This window comes from Centruroides sculpturatus, unplaced genomic scaffold (assembly GCF_000671375.1).
Source record: "Centruroides sculpturatus isolate CEXI.00-Female unplaced genomic scaffold, Cexi_2.0 scaffold623, whole genome shotgun sequence".
Lineage (NCBI taxonomy): Eukaryota > Metazoa > Arthropoda > Arachnida > Scorpiones > Buthidae > Centruroides > Centruroides sculpturatus.
In genome coordinates, this window is record NW_019384836.1 from 296,536 (window position 1) to 316,270 (window position 19,735).

General features: G+C 30.3%; 2 protein-coding genes across 3 annotated transcripts in view; one reads left to right on the top strand and one right to left on the bottom strand.

The window, feature by feature from the left end:
- Positions 1-2,128: 2,128 nt before the first annotated feature.
- Positions 2,129-11,578, bottom strand: LOC111630217 (F-box only protein 5-like). 2 transcript variants are annotated; one of them, XM_023374287.1, is made up of 5 exons: positions 11,428-11,568; positions 11,115-11,180; positions 6,146-6,718; positions 2,610-2,768; positions 2,129-2,533 (listed from the first exon to the last, which is right to left on the bottom strand). In XM_023374287.1, exons 3-5 carry the CDS (start codon positions 6,689-6,691, stop codon positions 2,291-2,293), a joined length of 948 nt encoding a protein of 315 aa, XP_023230055.1. In that variant the 5' UTR covers positions 6,692-6,718; positions 11,115-11,180; positions 11,428-11,568; the 3' UTR covers positions 2,129-2,290. The 2 variants fall into 2 exon arrangements, with proteins under 2 accessions (XP_023230055.1, XP_023230054.1); XM_023374286.1 differs by lacking the exon at positions 11,115-11,180 and having other exon boundaries at positions 11,428-11,578.
- Positions 11,579-12,091: 513 nt separating this feature from the next.
- LOC111630218 (tRNA-splicing endonuclease subunit Sen34-like) overlaps positions 12,092-19,735 on the top strand; it is a 21,373-nt gene continuing 13,729 nt past the window's right edge. Inside the window, exon 1 of the mRNA XM_023374288.1 lies at positions 12,092-12,109. Within this exon, the coding sequence (XP_023230056.1) occupies positions 12,101-12,109 (9 nt within the window). The 5' untranslated portion in view covers positions 12,092-12,100. The remainder of the gene's footprint in view (positions 12,110-19,735) is intronic.

Sequence of the window (19,735 nt, forward strand, 5' to 3'; positions counted from 1 at the left end):
AAATTTGGCCATGACAAGTTTCTTTAACTTTTTTACTAGTGGCTGCATTCCAATTAGGCTGTGTACACACTAGGCGTTTTGCGTTGCGTTAAACGCGCGTTAGCAGCGTAAACACCAGGCGTTAGCTCGGCGTTAGACGAGCGTTTAGTGGAGCATATACACTGGCTCAGTTTGGAAATGGACGTGAAAATAATTGCTTGTGTGCCCCTCCTCCATCGTCGCTATAAAAGACGATGGCAGAGGCAAAGAGAATTTTGGGTGCACCCAATATTACGAGATAGACTGACGCATGGAATGTTTGCGACGTTGTATCCAAAACTAAGACAAAATAAACCCAAGTTTTTTAATTCTTTTAAAATATCTATAAAATCCTTTGACAATGGTTGGTCTCTTAGATTTCATCAATAAATAGATCAGTATCGAAATGATCGTTTTCCATTTCGGCCAACGTACTGTACGTCCACTCTACCCAAAAACGCGCGATCGAATGTACAGTAACATGGCAGCACATATATCTCAAAGCGCTCGGCTGACGCCCGCAAAACGCGCGTTTTAAGAAAAATCTATAAACGCGCGCTTGGCGAAAAGCACGCGTTTGAGTGTGTACGCCTATGCAGAACTCTTGGTTCGTCAAACGCGCGTTTAAAAACGCGTAGTGTGTACGCAGCCTTACTCATCAATCATTCAAGTTAAAGTTAAAATTTTCGGTTGCCCTGTAAGTTTTCCTAGATCAATGCTAGTTTTCTTGTAGACTGCCAGCCGTAGTTTTTAATATCTATTTTGGGAACTCAAAACGCTTTGATTCGACAAAATTCATTTAAATATATAATTATATAAGAAAGTGTTATTTGAAATAAAACTCGCAATCCTTAAACAGTTTACATATTTTCAGTCATCAAGAGTTAGCAACTAATAATTTTCATTCAATTATAGCCGTAGCAATATTTCAACGTAAACATATCTTCGAAGAAAATTTTATTTAAAACTTTTTTCAAATATGGAATATTCAATTTTTAACGTCTCTTTAATTATTCAATGAATTAACAATACAAATTAAAACTAAGCCGTTCAAACTTAAATTCGTGTCTTTACAATGTAAGTAAAAACATTACATTGTAAAACTACATTTTAATAAGAATAAAAATAATCGAAATACAGCAGCAGCAAAGTAATTGAATTAAAATTATTAATCCGCCATATTTAGTCCTATGTCAACAATCATTAATAATAGTGACGTATTGTTATATTATACCGAATAAATCTATATTGTAAAATAGGATTGTGGGTACGATGAATTATGAATGCTATAAACAGGACCAAACATGGCTGCGTTCTGCTCGTATTGTATACCTGTTACTTCGTATTGTTATATCTAATCTAGTATTAATAACAGATTTGATTCACGTAAGCTTGCTAAAATCCTCAGATCTTAATTTTTGGAAATTTACTATATATTTCCAAATTAGAATTTATGCATTTAGAGATTATGAAAAGAATTTTTTTTTATTTCTTTTTATAATTATACTAGCTGCAAGATCCCGCTTCGCTGGGTTTTTATTTGTATGTAATAGTATAGTTTTTTATATATATATAAAAGACTGTTTTTCTAAGTAATCTAGAATCTAGCTGCAAGGACCCGCTTCGCTGGGCAAAAAGTAACGATAGTGAAGATTAAGATAATTACATTATAGCTAATCTTACCCGTTTTCACAAAATGCAAGAATTAGGTCCCCCGTTTCCAGACTAATTAAAGAATTTTTACGTTTAGTCAAACGAACTATTTTCAACGTTTCTGGAACGTTTTCAATCGTTCTATAATCGAACCAATTCGAATTTTATGTTCGAATTTAATTCGAACAAATTCGAAAAAATCGAACAAAACATTCGAAATAGAATGCCACTTTCAACCACTTTCAGCCTCATATCTCCCGCACCCTTACAGCTATCGAGACGCAACCACCCCTATGCACGAATGGAGACTTGGGGCTACCACCACATACAAACACCATTCACGTGCGATGTGTAGTTTTGGCGAAAAAGTGAAATATAGGGACATACATGTCCATTTATATATATATATATATATAGATATATAGATTAATATAATACACTAAACAAATTATAGTACTGTATAACAAATTTTATTGTAACATTTATAAACATCAAACTTTACAGGAAGTTTGTAAAAATACATTAAAAAAATATACAACACTGTTTATAAAGTAACAAATATACAAGAATAAAATAGCTTAAATAGAAAAGAATATGTACAACATAAAAAAAAAACAGTTTATAGCCGTTTCAGTTTTCGTTTTGACTGTTTGCTACCTATGGAATGAGTTTTATTTATGGGTTTCACTTTTGTTTTGCAGGGAATCTGCTTATGAAATTCATTTAGGCAAACAGTACAAAAATCAAAAGAACAATACAAATCTGAACATATGCCTCTTTGTTCAATACTAATAACTCTGGATGGGGAACCACATCTGGGACAAATCTGTAATCTTTCTCCAGGATTACATTTATTTGCTTCCTAAGAGGAGGAGGAGGAAAAGAAATCAATAATAATAATAATAATTACAATTACCATCACTTATTTTCAGTCTTACCTCTCTAAATAACTGATATCTTGATTTTGGCCAAGGAGCAGTTTTCTTTTCTTGCATCCCTGGTACATCTTCCTTTGAGATCGTATTTTGTACATTGACAAAAGGAATTCTCCGAGAAAGTTTATCAAAAGTAGGAGTTTTGAAGAGAGTTAAATTTTCCTTTAAAAACAAGTTAGATTTTTAAATAAATGCAAATTTATATATAAAAATTTTTAATATAAAACAAAGCAATTATTTATTGGCATTGTCACAATGTCAGGCTGCAATTTTTAATCATATTTTAAAGTTATTTCATTTAAAATATATGCACTCCACCACAAATTAGTAGTGGCTTGCCCCTATACATCATACTTTTCCTGTAACAATAGAGTCATGCCTGTCATTGAACACTTTCCAGGGGAAAATTTTTGAATTGAAATAACATCAGATTTGCATCAGAAGTTAATTGGGGCCTCCTGCCCCTAGTGTTTTCATATCTTGGTTTTGGTTTTTTATCCATCTAACTCCATTCTTGAGACAAGTGGGAATGTATAAGTCTATAAGTAAATTTTCAAATTGCAGCCCAATTACTAATTTAAAATAAGATTTATACTTAGATACTTTTAATCTCTAAAAAAATCTTTAACAAAAATATACAGTAAAACCTGTGTAAAACTGGACTTGCTTGGCACCTACTATTTTTTCCAGTTTGGCAGGTTTCTGTTTTAAACATTTTTTTTTTAAACAAAATCACTGCATTCTACAGAATTTTTCCTATTAGGCAGGTTTCCATCTTATTAAAATATCATTCTGGACAGGTTTTACTGTATTACTGACAGGTATAAAATAATATTATGTATGCATGTATAACATTTTAATATTACTTAATTATTTAGTAAATACAGTCATTTAAAAATTCTTTAAAATACTGTCACTTTCAAAATATTACTTTTAAATAATTTTTTATAATTATAGCATATGAACGTGAGTGTGTCTTAGGTTGGTAGAAAAAAAAAACTTTCTTAAAAGGGGTCAATACATGAAAAAGGTAGGGAACACCTGGCCTAGATGGTTCAGAGATGAATAAGTTAAATTCTCAAAACATAATATAAATTAAATTGGGATACCCAATATAAAAATCAAAATTTGACATTTTACAAGTATCTTAATTTACATGTACTATACATATTCATGCATTGATATCCAGTAAAAATGGAAATATTAATTTTACCAAATTTTTGAAATGACAAAACAGGATAAATAGTTACATTTTATCAGGAAAAAACCATTTGATGTTTTGAATACTTATTTCAGTAAAATTAGTTAATAACTGTAATGAAAAAAGATAAAATTTATGATATAACTAGTGCATTGAATATTGAATTTAAATTTAATTTCCTTGCTAACATAAGGATTGAATGGGTCAAAAAATAAATAAATAAAAATTGAAATGTTAAACTTTATGTTCATTTTAGAAATAATGATGGAACATTGTACATTACCTAAATAACTTTTAAAGGGGTATTTTAATGGCAACCATTAGTAGTATAGAAACAGAATGCAAAATTAATCAATCCGGTACATCTACATTGCAATATCAAAACTAAAGCCACAAAATACATTTCACAAAAATTTCCAGCCTATTATTTGGTGTGATCCAAAAGTAATGAGAAACTTTTTAATTTTCATAAATGAATGTTATATCTAAAAGTAATTGACCTGTGCATTCAAGCATTTATCCCATGTAATAGGTAGACAAGGGCCGTGTTCAGTAACGTAGAACACCTAAGTTAGAATTCTGAGTGGCTTAGTGGGCAGAGCTAAGAATGTTCTGAGCATCATTGAATGATTATTCTTAGTTAGACAATCAGGAAAAATGATGGATGAAGTAACCAGTACAATTATTCAGATGGAAGCTGAGTCAGATTGTGATGAAATTAATGAAGCAATTATAAATTGTAATCAACGAAATGGACTGATATCTTCCATTAAAATGTATTTGGAATCTGTTATATCGACATATGATAATTTTACATTCTGAAGTAATTTTAGAATGAGTTAATGATTTAGAATGAGAGAATAACTTTGTGATTGTTGTTATAAAATACATTTAGTCCAACACGAGCAGCTATCTTGCAAATCATACGATGAGACAAAAGCAATGATGTCACTAGTAGAAGTTAACGTAGATAAGAGAAGCTGACTGAACTAGTTAGAATTCTAGCAGTGGGAGGAGTCAAGCAGTAGTTAGAAACGAGTTCAACATTGCAGCATAACTAGACTTAACAAGAATTCTGTGTTACTGAACACAGCCCAGAACATTCGCTGACTGCTTGCTTCACTGCATTGTCCAACACAAATTTCTTTCCCTTCATTGCTTCCTTTAGCAGCCCAAAAAACAAAAGTTGCAGTGCATCAGTAGTACAGAGGATGTTACATGACTTCACTACTCATGTAACTTGGAGCATGCATTGTTGTACAGGAGGATAATACGCTTGCTCAGCTTCTCTGACCTTTTTGACTTCATTGCTTTGCAAAGCTAGAGGGTTGTGCAGTTATGTGCAGCATTGATAGTTTCATCTTTGTCAATAAGGAGAGAACCTTCATCAAGAGAAGTCAATAAGGAGAGAACCTTCATCAAGAGAGTTAGAATTGTCTGTGAATCCATTTGAATTCAGACATTTTTTGATAGAACAAGGGTGCTTCCATTCCAGAGCACTTTGCCTACTCTATCTAATGCAGATGCAACAACTCTTCTCCTGTGACAAAGTATAGAATAGACAAGCTCTTCCTGTGAGACATTCAGCCATTTCATCTTTTGAGCATCTACCAGCTCATGAGTCACCTACTACATACACCTTCCAGTTGTTACTTCATGGCCTTCTGGACAGTTCTGAACCACAACAATACTTCCAGGCACAAACTTCAAATACTAGTACTGTACAGTGCATCCATTCATCATCNGTACCTATGTATTCAAAATAGCTGGATATATGATCAGTGATGAGGATAGTGTAGATGCCTGGTTGGAGGTATGGTCTGGACAGTCTTTAGACTGTACTACATACACCTTCCAGTTGTTACTTCATGGCCTTCTGGACAGTTCTGAACCACAACAATACTTCCAGGCACAAACTTCAAATACTAGTACTGTACAGTACATCCATTCATCATCAAGCTTAAATATTGCATCACCCATTGCTGTTTTTGGACAACCTAAATGCTCATGATACATCATGCAATGCTTAAGTATGACAGGCATGTTTGTCCTTATACATCACACATTCATAAGGATGGTCAGCAACTGAAATTCATTTACGCAACAAGGAAATTAATGATATTGATCAGACTTTTACAGGTTTGGTATGGCTACTGCTATCTTTAGTTGCAGGATTTAATTCACAGTCACATTTAATATTAAATGTTGCTCTCATTGGCTGAATGTATGCTACATTTCCTTCCCACTATTGCATGAAACAAGTAGCATCATCTCATTACTTTTGGATCAAGATTTTATCAAATATAGAATATCTTAGGAGTAAAAATATTAGACTTACCTTTTCATTTTCTTTTATGTATTTCCTTAAATAAAGGTAATTTTCTATAATAGACCCTGCATTAGCATCATTTAAGCACACATTCTTCCAAGTCCTGCTAACCCAAGATACTTTACATAGTTCAAAAGGAGTTAAATACATTAATATTTTTGATATAACATTTAAACAATTTCTCCTGTTGCTCAGTTCATAAAAGAAATCAATGTATTTCTTGCCTATTTCTTGTCCACTTAGAGGTACTATTGTATTTAAACACTTTTCATTTGTGAAAGTTGGGCTATATGTAAGTTTTCCTGAATTTACAGACTCATCTGAAGAATAGCATTTTATATTACCCATGTTAAGACCAGTTGATGTTTTTAATCTGGGAATTGCAAATTCTAGAATTTCTGGAGATTCTGTATCATCACAGATTGTTCCATTTGTACCATAGCCACTTTCATCACTAGTACAATATGTAAGTGGTGTACTAGCTTTGTGTGCTAATAACTTCCAATTATTATTGTTTAAAACAGGAGAGTGTTTATATTCCCTTGGAGTTTCCATGTTTATATTTAACTCCTCAATTCTTAACTGTAAAGAAAAAGGTTTAAATTTAGAAAATAATTTAATATAAATTTATATTTTAAAAATCTATAATTTAGTACAAATTNCATTTTACAGTATATTATAAATGTGAACTGACCACTGCAATATAAATTTCAAAGGAATGAAAATGTAGTGGCAGACTATTAATACTTTTAACTCATGAAAATAGATTATATCTCATTATAAGTTGGCCAGGCCTGATGTAAAGACTAAAAGAGTTTTAAAAATCTATAATTTAGTACAAATTACTAAATTTTACTCATGAAAATATTACACAGCAATAACAACATTTTAGTCTGAAACTTAAGAAAACATTTCAACATTTTATTTTAATACAATGAAAATATCTTAAAAAACTAACTTCAAATTATAAAATTATTGCAACTAGGGAAAATCATCTTATATTAATTAATTTGAATCAAATTTAAAATTTTCATCCAAAACAATATCAAATATGCAACTTTTACTCAAAGCCGTATCTTAAATATTTTGTAAAATTACTAAACTAAATAAAGATGCATAACAGTAAAAGAAAACTACAAGTGTATTTTCTGATATTTTCTGATTTGAATAAAAAGCATTTCCCTAGTTATTCAAATTTCATTTGTATGAGTGTTTTCTCCCAACAGTTTGTTCATATTTGCACAATCTTAATCCTTGTATTTAGGACAGTATCAAAACTAGAAATTCTTTACACATACTTTTCTGTAAGGATTATTTCAACTTTGTATAATAAATTAATTTTAAACTAAACTTTCACAAGTATAGTCAAAAGGAAATATTTTTCTACAAAATAAACTTTCACAAGATTTAGGTTTCATTTCACACAAAAAATATTTACTCGGTTCAAATTTAAAATTCATCAGGTGATGTGAGAGAATGCACTTTTCTGCATCAAACTCAGAAACTCGTATGACAGTATATACAGGAAATCCTCATTAGTTCAAAATTCAAGGAACAAAATAATTGTGACTTTGAATTATTGAATTTCAAATTATCTGAGATTTACATATTTCTGTACAATGTGCCAAATGTAGCCCAAATTTATTTTTAAGAAGTGGCCCAAAAAGTAGTAAATTGTCCAAACGCAGTAGCTTAGATATCTCAATCTGCTATTTGTAGCCCAATCTTGCAATCCCAAAAACCCAGCCATATTTTATGAGATAAGAGGAAAAAGGTAGTCCACATGCAAGAACAAAAAAATACATCCGAAAATGCATTACTGTAAAGCAAAGCCATATGGACTAGATTAGAGTTGTTTTTGGTCTAATGTTATGTTATAACATGGAAGCATTTCAATCTAAATGAATGAGTTAATACATGTATATTACAGTTTTGGACAGAACTTTCATTTCAAATTTCGAAGTAGCCATATTTCAAACTAATTGAATTCCTTAACACGCATGTTTTTATCCTCAGCTGGGACAAAAATATGGTTACGAACTAACAGGATTTCGAATTATCCAAGTTCAAATTAACGAGATTTTCTGTAACACTACTTATTACTATTAAATAAAGGTAATCTGAATAGCATTCTTCACAAAAATATGAATGGAAAATTACTATCAAAACAAAATACAAGTGACTCCCTTTTATAAAATTTGCTTTATGTCATTTTACTTTTATTAAAAGACCTACATTAGTACCTGTTTTTCCAATCAAAAGAAACCAAAGAGAATTTTTGCCTTTACAAAAACGACAAAGTAAATGTATTTGAACTCAAAAATTTGTCAGAACTATGATATTTTTAAACTGTAAGTAATGATACCATTATTGTTTGAAAATAGGTATAGGGTATGATATAATTAATATACTGATTTCATATTATAAAAAGCATACCTTTAACAATCTAGCAAATAAAAGTTTTAATTTAGTAAATTTTTAGATCATTTTAACCGATCTTCAACTGAAGATGATCAGTTAAAACAATTGAAAACGTAATTAATATTTTGAGATAAAGTTTTTAATTTGGTAAATTTTATTTGCTGGATTGTTAAAACGCATGTTTTTTATAATATTTGGTTATCCAGTACATACATTTTATAAGCATACTGATTTCTATTTGGAATTAGTACTGAAGAGGGAACAAAAATATACATTGTTCCAAAATGAATTTGTAACAAATTAAATGCATAAAGTTGTCATTGAAAAGGCATTGGCTGTTAGAAGGGCTATATTGAAATCCTCAAACCTGTAAAGTTTACAGATTAAAAAATAAAGATAAAAAATAACATTTAGCATTGTTTTACAGCTAGCCATTTTAGTTGAAGCAATGTGTATCCAGCCAAGCAGCCAGTGGAATCACCACTCTCCCTCCCCAAGAATTACATTCGGCATCAAGCTGCAATACTTTTGAACTGTCTGTGAGCATCTGTGCTTTACATTGACTTATTTTGTGCATCCATTAATAAAATGTAGAGGCATACACTGTTAAAGTCCATATCAATGTATGGGTCAAAGGCAAGGATAGCCAATGTAGTGTTGGCCAATCCTTTCGTGGTGGAAGTCTGATGTTCCCTGAGGCAGGTGTTTAAAGGGTGCATTGTAGTACCTATGTATTCAAAATAGCTGGATATATGATCAGTGATGAGGATAGTGTAGATGCCTGGTTGGAGGTATGGTCTGGACAGTCTAAAGACTGTCCAGACCATACCTCCAACCAGGTATCTACCAATGCTAAACCATTGTGAAGGCAGGAGGAAATTTGTTTATCCTTCCACACAAGTCTCTTAAAAGTTATCTTTCTTGGATATTTCATTGTATAGGGAAGCTTGCTTCCTGTTGTAAGTGACGGTCCTATAAACCATGTCCTGGGTGTAATTTTTCCTCTGCGTTGAAAAATCTGAGGAATCTCAAAATGGATCTTGAAGTTGATGGCATCATAAACCCAAAGTCCAAAACAATCAGAAATCAATGCAAGTAGATCACATGGTCACTATGCATTAATAATACATGTTTTCAGATATACTATTAGTCATATCAGTTCAATTGAGTTTTGTTAATAGAAAAGAAGTTTAAATTAAACACACTATAATGTTTAAAATGCATTCAAGACAACATTATGATGAAGCATTAACAGATAGAACAGCCTAATCATAAGTATTTCCATTTAGAAAAACATTGAAATAGACCTGGTAAACAATTATTTCAAGGTCAAGGCGTATTTTGTTTTTTGTTAATTTTATTAAATTTTGTTGAATATTTAAACATTTTTTGCTCAAATCTTAATAGTTTGATTTCAAAGTCATGGTACGTACATCTTCAGTGGCAAGGAGATACAGTAAAAATTTATATTCTGTATTTAACAGTTTAAAGGAGAACTTCAATATGTTGGTAATTTCATGAAGAATGACCAAACTATTAAAAAAAAAATTTAATCAAAAATATTTTTGGCTTGCTTTATAAGCCATCAGTTAGAGAACAAACTTTAAATAGATATTCTATTTAAATATTAAAAAATTCCATTCTGAAGATAATCTTTAATTATTATTTATGCTTTATTTATGGAAAAAAAAAGTCAAAGTTTTTTTCCTAACAGTACCAATCTAGATATCTTGACAAGTATTAAAATACCTTTCAAATAAAATAAAAATGAAGTTTCTATATGACTAATTCATAAATGTGGAAAAAAGAAGTCAGTTTTATCACCACTAACTTAACTTTAAAAACAAAATTTTGTGGATGATTTTGCCAATTCCAAATTTGGCATCATTACACAAACTAAAATATGACACTACAGATGTAATATGTGGTCAAAGGTTCATTCTCTATTTCAAATCATTCAAAATTCAATAGAAAAAAATAACTTCCAGTATCCGAAACATTACAGCTCATTTTTTAAAAAATGTATTACAACAACACATGTAACCCCGACAGACTACAGTATAAAAACATGCATTTTTAATGAAGAAAATTTAGACTATTGCTCACATCGAATTGGATCTACAGCACAGTCATTTATTATCCTCAAAAAATTAAAAAAAAAAAAAAATGGTTTGATTTATAGAAATTCACTATATTATTACATATAAACTGCTGAAATTTTAGTGTGTATTTATTTAAAGAATATTCTTTTAGTAGTTGAATTACAAATGGTAATATCTATATATTAAAAAAAAAAAATTATTCAAATTTTCAAAAGTTTCTTAAAAATATTCATAAAATTTGATGACATATGAAAAAATTCTTATCATCCACTTCTAAACAGTAATTAGTAAATATAATTTCATAGTCAAAACATAAATAATACATAGTGTCTATACATATAAAACTTGTTTAATATTTAAAAAAACTTAATTATCAATTTAAAAACAAATAAATTTCCTGGACCACAGCTGTTCATTCAAGTCAAATTGCTTCCATTCCTCCTTATCAAACTTACTTGTAATCATGAGTTGTCCTTTATATCTTGACAAGAAATTTTCCGGGTAAACTTTATTTATATTTTCTAAGAGAATTAACTTTTTTTAAAAATCAAAATATTAAATTATTTAGTCTAGTTTTATTGATATCATTTATAAAATTTTAATAATTTATCATCACGTATTCCATTACACAAAACAAAAATGTAATTATTTGTTCGTCAGTGTCATAATTCTGTTTTTAATTTGATATTTAAATTTATAAAATAAAATTTTAAAAAATTCTTTTAAATAACCCCTAAACATTTTCAAATTATTAAACCGGAGACTTACCAAACTCGTAAGAGATACAACAGCTGAATAAAAACACTTATACAAGACTTCCCAAAAATGATCAACACTATCCACTTTTCAAATTTGCCTCTTTCAAATTCCACCAATAGCGACGTCTCATTTCGTGTGACGTTTCTCGTATTTTACTAGTCCGTTTAAAATTTATAAAATGTAATATAATCGTCATTAAGTGATACAATAAATACATATTTATTTCGTTATTACGTTAAAAATTATAATTAATATTTGAAAAAGGAAAATATGGAATACTTATATACTCAATTTTATCCAATGAGCATCGAGTATTTCGATATAAAATTTGCTGTTTTAGTTTTAAACTACATTATTATAAATGTTTATAATTTTATTAATGAATAACGTTCAAAGATAATAAAGTTTAATACATGTAACGAAAATTTTAAAATTTATTATAATTTTTTTTTGTTAAAAATTTTGTTACATAAACGTATAGATTAATTCCCATGTAGAATTATTTAATTATATTAACAAGAAAGAAATAATACTTAGATTTATTGAGTAAATATTTCAAATAGATCCATATTATGTCTATTATTATCACATGGCAAACCATATGTGATTTGCCACGTGATAAATGTCATGGAGGAGAACGTGATAAGTATAAACGAATGCCATGGGAAATTTTTCGTATGGAATGCTCAGGGTCTGTTGATTAGAAAATTCAAAAAATTGAATAATGTTTATTTTTCATTATTATAAATGATTTATATATGCTATAGTTTTTCTACAGATGCCGACGAAGGAAGTTCAGATGTATCGAAAGTGTTTTTATAATTTTCTCATTCTTCTGTGATTATTGAAGATATAATGATGATTTATTAACTAAATAAACAATTGAATTATGTTTTGAGACTTATACAAAAGATTTTTTATCCTATTATGAATAATATAGAGTTATCAGTTGATCACAAAGTTTCTATAAATGCTAGTTAGAAATAGGCTTGCTCTAATTTTCATAAATCCTGCCTATAAATTGCCATAAATTCTGGACACTAAGCCGCATTTATTTGTACAGAACATATTGTAATAAAACCAAGAAAATGAGTGGATTTCTGGCTACAAACTGACTCATGCAAAGTTACGAGATCATTTTTAAGAAAAACTACAAAAATCTTTGCTCAAAAGTAGTGACATTTATATGAAAAAGCAGCAGCCTTTTTAGATTTATCAAAAAGTAAAAATGCATTTGTTATATCTTTGTTATTGACTTTTTTCTATGTTAATTTTTGGTGCAAAACAAAGGTTAGCATTTGATTATATTCTAGTAAACCATAGAATTAAATGAATGTGATGTACAGTAGTCATTGCAATCCTCGATAGACTCTGAAATAACTATATAAATTGCGGGCTGTTTGGCCAAATTCTGGATTTATGGCAAGCCTAGTTAGAAGTTACTCATATGCTCTTCAAACAAATATAGAAATGGTAAAATATTAAAGGAGTCTGACTGTTTTAATAGAGATTAAGCATTTTTCAAGACATTTCTTTCATCATCAGAACTACACAACAACATGCACAACAAAACTAATTAGAATAGTTTTTTGAAAATATTCTAATGGTATAGTTTTTTGAAAATATTCTAATGGTATAGTTTTTTGAAAATATTCTAATGGTACTGTTTGAACATTCAAAGCATAGTCTGATGGAATTGCATGATTTGAAATGTATTATGAACATTTAAATAGCACCATTAAAACATTTTTGAAAAACTTCATTTAAATTAATTGTGATCTGATGAGGAGCTGTCCATAAATGACATCCATACTGGGAGGGAGGGAGAGGATTGAGTTTCAGTGGACATTTGTTTTATTTCATTAAATTTTATACAGTTTATGCATTTTATTATTATATTTATTTCAAAATTTCTTGTATGTTTTGTTTATACTTATGGTATCTTTCATTCATAGTGATAATGGTTTTAAGAGGGGTTGAGTTTTGTTGGACATCTGAAGAGGGGAGGGTGTTATAGAAACCTAGAAAAACTGGGATAAGGGGAGAGGAGGAGTAAAAATTTCAAGAAAAATGCAGAAGTAATTTATGGATAGCCCCCTAGAGGTGAAATGTCTTGAAAAATGTTTAATCTTGATTAAAATATTTAGACCATGGATCTCAAACTGGTGGTCTGTGGGTTGGATATGGCCCATTAAGGTTTTGTATCTGGCAAACAAGGCTACAGGCCAGATACAAAACCTTAACAGGCCATATCTGGCCTGGGGCCTTGATTTCTTTTCTAAAAATCAAAGTTTCTGACATCTTGCAGGGATTAAAACAGAAAAATTTAAACATTATCTGTTTATGTAAGTTGTAAAGATGTGGCAACAAAAAGGGCCCTTTGTTAGAGCCTATTTTAAAATTATAGTTTGTTTTGGTTTACTGAATAGTATTGGATACAGTTCTCATCTGATATATAACTATTTGACTGGCTGTTTGCTTCATTTGAGACTTGCAATATTTTAGCATTTTTATATTTGTTTGTTTGTTCTGATGGAGTCATATAGATCTGAACAGATATATGCTCTTCTATGGTTTTAGCACAAGTGATATTTTTTCTCGTAGTCTTCTGCACATGTTACATATTAACAGAATTCATTATATAACTGTTTTTAGACTTTCAGCTGGCTTCAAGGCTTAAGTGATAATTTTTTTTTTTTTTTTTTTTTTCTTGCAGAATGAATTGTCATGTGTTAAATCTGGATTTTCGGAGTATCTACATACACATACATCAGACTGTTTAATTCATCATAACTGAATTTTTATTAAAATACTAGCTGCAAGGACCCGCTTCGCTGGGTTTTTATTTGTGGGCAAAAAGTAATGATAGTGAAGATTAAGATAATTACATTATAGCCAATCTTACCTGTTTTCACAGAATGTAAGAATTAGATCCCCTGTTTCCAGACTAATTAGAAAATTTTTACATCTAGTCAAATGAACTATTTTCAATCTGATCAATTTTCTGGAACGTTTACAATCGTTTTATAATCGAACAAATTCGAATTTGAAAATTTTTAAAATCGAAATAGAAAATCTTCCACTTTCAAGCCCATATCTCCCACACCCTTATAGCTATTGAGACGCAACCACCATAGTGCACGAATGGAGACTTGGGGCTACTACCACATACAAACACCATTTATGTGCAATGTGTAGTTTTGGCTGAAAAGTGAAATACACATGTCCATTTTTATATATATATACAGTATATATAAATGGACGTGTGTGTATATATATATATATAAATATATTCTTGAGGTTGTGTTATGATCTAGAACATAATCCCAAACAATAGGCTTTATGGTCACTATTTGCATTCTTCTCCGGATGCTTGCCCTCTTGTGTTTAAAAACAAAACTATTTTATCTGGGTGGTTTGAATTGTTCTTCTGTATTGTTGACAGTAAAGATGAATAGCAATAGAAAAAGCAAAACTTTCTGTTGCATTCCAAATTGCAAGTTCAAAGCCATACGGGAGCCCAATATAAGTTTTTGTTTATTCCTGCATGAAAAACAGATGATTAATCAGAATTTGGAGCAGCTCATAAATATAACCAACAGAAAGAGTGTACTCGACTGTTAAGAATTGACAAAAAAGTTTCCCGATTATTCAGCTTTATATGAACAAGTTATGCTGTCAGTTTTAAAGGATTTTTCTTAAAGCATAAAATGTCAGTTATTTTGTGTAGGCCGGATTTAAGCATTTCAATGCCCTAAACTGAACTCTGTGTGAGGAACCCTTCACATTTTTAGAAGTGAATCATAAAAAGAAAAGAATTAACATATAAATAAATAAATGTTTACTGGAATTAATTAAATAAAATAAACAAACACCTTTCTCTATTCCAGCACAACGTTTAATGCGTTAAAAACGTTTTTGATCGTTTTATGTTCGAATTTGAACTGAGGAAGATCACTTAAAACGATCGAAAACATTTTTAACGCATTAAACATTGTGCTGACATAAACATATTACAGTAACTACTTTTTATTTTGTGTAGTATTTAAAGTATACGAGGGTAGTCCCAGAAGTACCCGACCTAACAAAAAAGACAAAAAATTTGGGAAACATATCTTTATTTCTCAACATAGTCTCCTTTTAGCTCGATACACTTTTCCCAGTGATGTTCAATAGCTTCTATACCCTGTTTATAGTGAGAACTGTCAAGTTTCTCAAAATAGCCATCAACTGCAGACTCCACCTCTTCATTGTTGGCAAATCTTTTACCACTGAGGCATTTTTTTCAAGTTTGCAAAGAGAAAATAATCCTACGGGGCTAAATCTGGTGAGTAGGGTGCGTGAGGAAGCAATTCAAACCTTAACTCGTTGATTTTGGCAAGTGTGATAACATATGTGAACTGGTGCATTGTCTTGATGAAACAACACTTTCTTTTTTGCCAAATGCAGCCATTTTTCATGATTTCATCACTCAAGTGCTGCAATTTGCATAATACTTGCCATTGATTGTTTTTCCTTTTTGAAGATAGTCAATGAAAATTATCCCATGTGCATCCCAAAAAACTGATTCCATGACCTTGCCAGCAGATGGAACTGTCTTTGCCTTCTTCGGAGCTGATTTTCCTCTTTCAGTCCATTATTTTGACAGTTCTTTCATCTCAGGCATGAAGTGATGTACCCATGTTTCATTCATGGTTATGAATCAATGCAAAAACTCAGCTTTATTGCTGCAAAACATCACCAAATACTCAATTGAAACATTCTCACAATGCTGTTTTTGTTCCATTGTGAGCAAACGCAGCACCCATCTTGCGCTCAGCTTTCTCATGTCCAAATTTTCAGTCAAAATGCAATGTACAGCACTTTTTGAAATGCCTACCATGTCTGCTAGCTCTCATATTTTGAGTTGATGGTCATCCAATACCACTTTGTGGATTTTTTTCACCATTTCTGGCATGGTCACCTCATTTAGTTGACCACTGTAATGTTCGTCTTGGCAGCTCGTACAGTCTCATTTAAACTCTTCCACCCAATATTTTATTATTGTAAACAAGGGAGCAGACTCCCCCAGAATAGAATCTAGATCAACTTTAATATTGGTTGGACTGAGACCTTTCAAATGAAAGTATTGTATCACATAACAATGACCAATTTTTTCCATGTTTACAAATTAACTGAGATCATTCACTATTGATGGCTGTCAAACAAATACTAAACAACATGGCGTCTTCAAACTTAAGCTTTATAAGATTGGTACTTTCAACTACAGTAATTTTTTCAAACAACTACTGCCATCTATACTATATGTCAGGTTGGGTACTTCTGGCATAACCCTCACATTTTGTTGGTTTGTAAAAAAAATTTTTATTACAAAATTTGACTTCAATTTTCTTTTTTGTACAAATTTTTGAGGCCCCTTAGAACTCAAGGCCCTAAGCAAAAAGGTAACATAGCTTTCTTGTAAATACGGCCCTGATGGGACAGATGTCATAGCTAATGTTTTTTAATACAAAGAGCACAAATGTATAGAACAATTTCACTCATTTGTTTCTATTCCACATGTAATGACATGCCCCGCTAGCAGTAAATGTTCTATAAAATCTCTTGATAAACAGCTACAAGCAGAAATATCATTATATCGGACAGTAATATATGATTAATTTTACATTGACTAGTTACAAACGACCCAGATAAAGTAGCCATTTTGTAAAAATGCCACACCCTCTATATTTCATGAAAAATGCAAATACATTTAGAGAATATTTTTAATTTGAAGAAAATCATAATGAAAACTTGTTTTCAAAATTGTAATGAATTTAATTATTTCTTAATAAAATTTTGATATAGAAATAGAAATGACTGAAATACATTAAGTTTTTTTTTTCAAATGAGAAGAAAGTTTAATATTAAATAACAAAAACAATGTGCTATCAAAATTTACTATGAAGCTAAATATTTACTTTTTCCTTTGTTAGGTAGGAAAACATAATAATTTTTAACATAAATTGGCTTAAAGATTTAAGATTTTATTTATGTTTTCATATGATTCTATTAACTATGAGTTATTCAGTTACAGTCAAGTCTTTTTTTAGCTAAGTATTTGCTAGTTTCCTAATTTGAATTTTGATATAATTTGATATGAAGAATTCTGATTGCTAGGTGCAAACTTGAAATATTATGGAGAATTATTGTCAATAAACACTCAGTCAATAAATTTATTTAAAATACATTACAAAAAATTTTTTTAACTCAGTAGATTCTTTAGTAAACAAATGCTAATGCTTTTGGCCAGGCATGTATAGAGTACCCATCATAGACAAGAACCATCTACAACTTAGAACATGTTGGGAGAACAGCACATTCCTTGAATTCCAGAAGGGCTTCCTCTCTGTAGCTTTAAGATGGGCTTCCTCTCTGTAGCTTTAAGAAGGGCTTCCCTCTGTAGCTTTAGCAGCTTATGCCTTTGATGACTCAGTCAGGGTACATTGGAGAGATGAAAAGTGTCAATATATGAGAAGCAGACATGTCCTCAAGCACATTGAAGCCCTAGAAATATATAAGTATAAATGTAAGGAAATTTATGAATTACAGAGATCAGCACATTCTCTTGAACATGTGGAAATCATGGCTTGAGATCCCAAGATATAGAGTATGGATTATGTATATGTTCTTTGTATACATTTATTATATTATGTAGAGGATAGGATTTCGAATTTCTATTAATTTTTAACCAATCATAGCAAAAATTGAATTTAAATATTGTTCAGTAGTTTTGTTAGCTTTTGTTTATTAGAGTATTTTGCTGAATTAAAAAAAATTTGTATTATGTGTTTTATTTTCTTCACTGAATCATTTATTTTGTTTAATAATTTATCATCATCTTTCATTTGTTAAATTGTATATATTCATACAGATTTTTATTTTTGATGCATTATATTTGGTGCTTATAATCTCTTTTAAATTTGTTTAAATGTCAAATTAATAATTTTTCTTTAATTACTATATACATCATGCATCTATATATTGTTTTACATAGTTGGGTCAATAGTCCTCAGACTCACATGGATGGAAAAACAGAAAACTATTAAACTTTTTTACTAATAAAAGACATTATTATATACATTTATTTTTCAATGTACAAGCCATTTTGTTCCACATACTTTCTCAAGCAATGGACAAGATTGCAAAATGTCTTTTTTGAAAAATATTGGAGGACGGATGCTCAGAAATTTGGTTATTTCCTTCAGTTTGGAAAAGTTGCTCAGTACTTAGAACTAAAAATGAAGTCTCAAACTGTATCAGAAATTAAAAGTTTTCCTTTATTCCTTTATGACAATGCATCTGTTCATACCAACCATGTCACAAAAGCAACAGTTGAAAAACGGATTTCAAGTGCTTCCACTCCCCAAACAGCTCTGATCTTGGTCCTAGTGAGTTTTTCTGTTTCAAGGACTGAAAAAACACCTGGTTAGGTGGCATGGTTAAAGATGTGCCTGATGGCCTATTGGAATGCTGTGTCACAGTAATGAATTTTATTGAAAAAAAACTTTGATTAAAGAAACAACACACACAAAAATTAGACTTCTTTTACCAGAAAATAATGGCTTCAAGCAGAAATAACAATTAAAGAGGCAGGATTCCAACTAATCACTACTACTGTATTGTTATTTTAGTTGTTCGCTCGTGATATTTTTTTATTACAGATTAATATAATTTACATTCTGAAAATGTGAAATTTGGTTTCATAAATATTAATACACAAATTGCATTTGTAGAAACTTTCTTACCAAAGTATAAATGATTTTTTTATCATCAATAAATTTCTTTATCCTTGCATTTTTGACTGTATTTCAATATAATGAAAATATTTTGGTCCCCTCAATTTCATTATACCAACATTTCACTATATATTTATAAATAAAACAGTTATGTAATGAACATCTTAATGCCCAATGAGCCCATTAGCCAAATTCTAGCCTGATCGTTCAGGTGATCGTTGGTTGTGTCTTTAAAACAGTTATTACAGAGAAACATTTTATGTATAAAGATTTGTTTATTATAGAGAATATAAATTAGAAATGATCAAATAGGTTGTATTTTTGTGAATATTATAATGAAGGTAAATTTTTTTTGAACTACAGTCGACCCCCCTATAAGATATAGATACGTTCCAATTTATTAGGAATCCGATTTCTTACAAGTCGTTCCAATCACAGCCCGACACGTGTCAAGTTTACGGACTACGGCTGATTGAAAGGTTTTCTTCCATAAAATTAATCGATTCTACACTAATCCGACTCAACATTTCCAAAATACG

Bases quoted from the DNA above. Each gene is read 5' to 3' on its own strand.
- LOC111630217 (XM_023374286.1), bottom strand. From the start codon at position 6,691: ATGGAAACTCCAAGGGAATATAAACACTCTCCTGTTTTAAACAATAAT. The intron at 2,769-6,145 runs GTAAGTCTAATA...TTGTTTTTAAAG, and splicing joins ACATAAAAGAAAATGAAAAG to GAAAATTTAACTCTCTTCAA. The intron at 2,534-2,609 runs GTAAGACTGAAA...TCCTCCTCTTAG, and splicing joins GATATCAGTTATTTAGAGAG to GAAGCAAATAAATGTAATCC.